The sequence below is a fragment of the Phytophthora parasitica genome (genome assembly GCF_000247585.1).
Source record: "Phytophthora parasitica INRA-310 unplaced genomic scaffold supercont2.12, whole genome shotgun sequence".
Lineage (NCBI taxonomy): Eukaryota > Oomycota > Peronosporomycetes > Peronosporales > Peronosporaceae > Phytophthora > Phytophthora nicotianae.
In genome coordinates this window covers 448413-450582 of record NW_008648998.1, presented here as the reverse complement: position 1 = coordinate 450582, position 2170 = coordinate 448413, and the positions used below count along the sequence as shown (strand labels likewise).

General features: G+C 46.8%; 1 protein-coding gene across 1 annotated transcript; it reads right to left on the bottom strand.

Moving 5' to 3' along the window:
- Positions 1-1439: 1439 nt before the first annotated feature.
- Positions 1440-2133, bottom strand: PPTG_07517 (hypothetical protein; the record flags this gene model as incomplete). The annotated part of the gene is made up of 3 exons (XM_008901792.1): positions 1440-1837; positions 1905-2032; positions 2090-2133. 3 exons carry the CDS (start codon positions 2131-2133, stop codon positions 1440-1442), a joined length of 570 nt encoding a protein of 189 aa, XP_008900040.1.
- Between the last annotated feature and the right edge of the window lie 37 nt (positions 2134-2170).

The following is a 2170-nucleotide window of genomic DNA, read 5'->3' as shown; positions in this document are numbered from 1 at the left end:
GGAAGCTTCGTGCAGTCCACTGATGGACGTCTTCTCATTCGATACACTTCATTGAGTAGCTTCTCCACGTACCACCTATCTACGGTAGTCTCTTCGTAGAACTTCACATTTTCATGCCGATATTCACTAATCACACCCGTCGTCAAGTCTAATAGTCTATAGCCTTTTGTCTGCGTAGCATATCCGACCATCAGACTAGGTGCACCTTTCACCGACAGCTTGTCCTTACGATAGGCCTTGTCAACGAACTTAACAGCGAGGCATCCAAAGGGTTTAAGGTGGCGTACACTCGGTTTTGATCCAAACATCTTTTCATGAGGTGTCACCTTTTCTGCATTGCCCTTGGAACTGGTTCTGTTGATAGTCTCGATTACGTATCTAGCCGCTTCTCCCCACAGCATTCCGGGAAGACCACAGCTAAACAACACTGAGCGAACTTTATCCATCAGGGCACCATGTGCTTTCTCAATCAAGCATACCTCCTCGGGCGAATGTGGGTGAGAGAAAATTTGTATAGTCTCGCCAGCACACATTTCTTTCATTGCTTGGTTCAAGAACTCCGTGCCTTGATCAGAATGAAACGTCTTCACGACAGTCTGATGTTTGGCACGTACCATATCTCGGAAGCACTTTAAATTGTTCACAGTTTCCTCCTTAGTTTTCTGCCCGTATACCCACTGATATCTGGAGCCTTCATCCAATAGATGCAAATACTGTAATGGGTCACCATTTACATAAGTAGGTAGATTGATATACAAAAGTAGGTACAAAGCACGCGAGTAGCGCGTGCTGTATTGTCTCTCTCTGATTGGTTGAAAGGTCAGGTATTCAGCCAATCAAGAGCCGACTTGCATTTGAGTGGTTCTCAAGGGGCCAGGGGTTCCGCCCTGGACCAAATTTAAATCAGAGTTTATTTTACCGGAGATTGAATCTTGTCGTATTAAGTACGAGCTTCCTCATCGCTACGTGTAAGCTAGTAACGGTAAATACCTGGCCCGTTACACAATTAGTCCACAAGGATGCTGCCGAGGAAGGCCATTGAGCAAGCTAAAACCATCAACGACGCAGCGGTAGTGTAAAGATCGACAATATATTGCAATATCTAGCTCGAAGATTGACAAGATTGCAATCATTGATTGTCCTGAAGCTAAGCCGTCAATCAATAAACAATCTTTATTTACACACCTCTGCTGTAGATCAGTGCTGCAGATATGTATTGCAACCACTCAGGTTAGATTGCAAAATTTAGCTTTCATACAATCTCTCGTATATTTTGCAATACATTACCGGCGTATAAACCAATCGATACGCCCCAGGGAACCCGATAATATCATTTTTTACTCATTTCCGCGAAAGCGAAAAATACGTACCGTTCGCAGTTGTGCACAGAAAGCAAATAAATAATGGGAGATGACATGGCGGAAAAATACATTATCAGCCTAGACACAGGCATCAACTGTAGTCACGTCCCAATACAAACTGTTGACCTTAAGAAACAAGATCATCTCGAGTACCAGAGGGGTAAGGCGGTTCCTCTCGTAGCGTAGAACCATACGGGCAACACTAAACAGGCGCTCAACGATGTTCGACGTAGGTGGAATCGCATGGAGCAAGATGTACGCACTGGGTTCGGCTTCCACCTTCCGCCGCTTGAGGATTCTGTCGGCAAAACCAAGTTTCGCCGCCTCCTCTTCTTCGCAGGTGGCAGTTGTCGAGCGGCGAAGAAACAGCTGGAGGGCCGAGCGCTCGGCACGGCTAAGCCGCTTCGCTTGGCCCCCGTGAACCTTGACTACCCCCAACTCGAAATCGGGGGAGTGAACAATATCCGAGTTCGGTGCTACAACATAATACCAAATAAGGCTATTCGAAACAAAACAAAAAGGAGACATTAAAATAAAACGTACCGAGGTAGTGGCTTAAAGAAGGCTTGATCTCGAGCAGTCCGTTGAAAAGGTCACGAGCGTCGAGCAGGTTGAGGTCTATCGACTGTAATCTGCCATCTCGACCAGGAGCGCTTTTAATCTGCGGTTGGCTGCCGGTGACGGCATCACCTCCGCCAGCTCGTCGTCATCCGCACTTATATACTCACGAAGAGCCAGGTAGCGATCCAGCATCGCGAATGTTGACCCCCATCGCGTCTCGTTGCGAAGTTTCGGACGAAGTGAAGTTT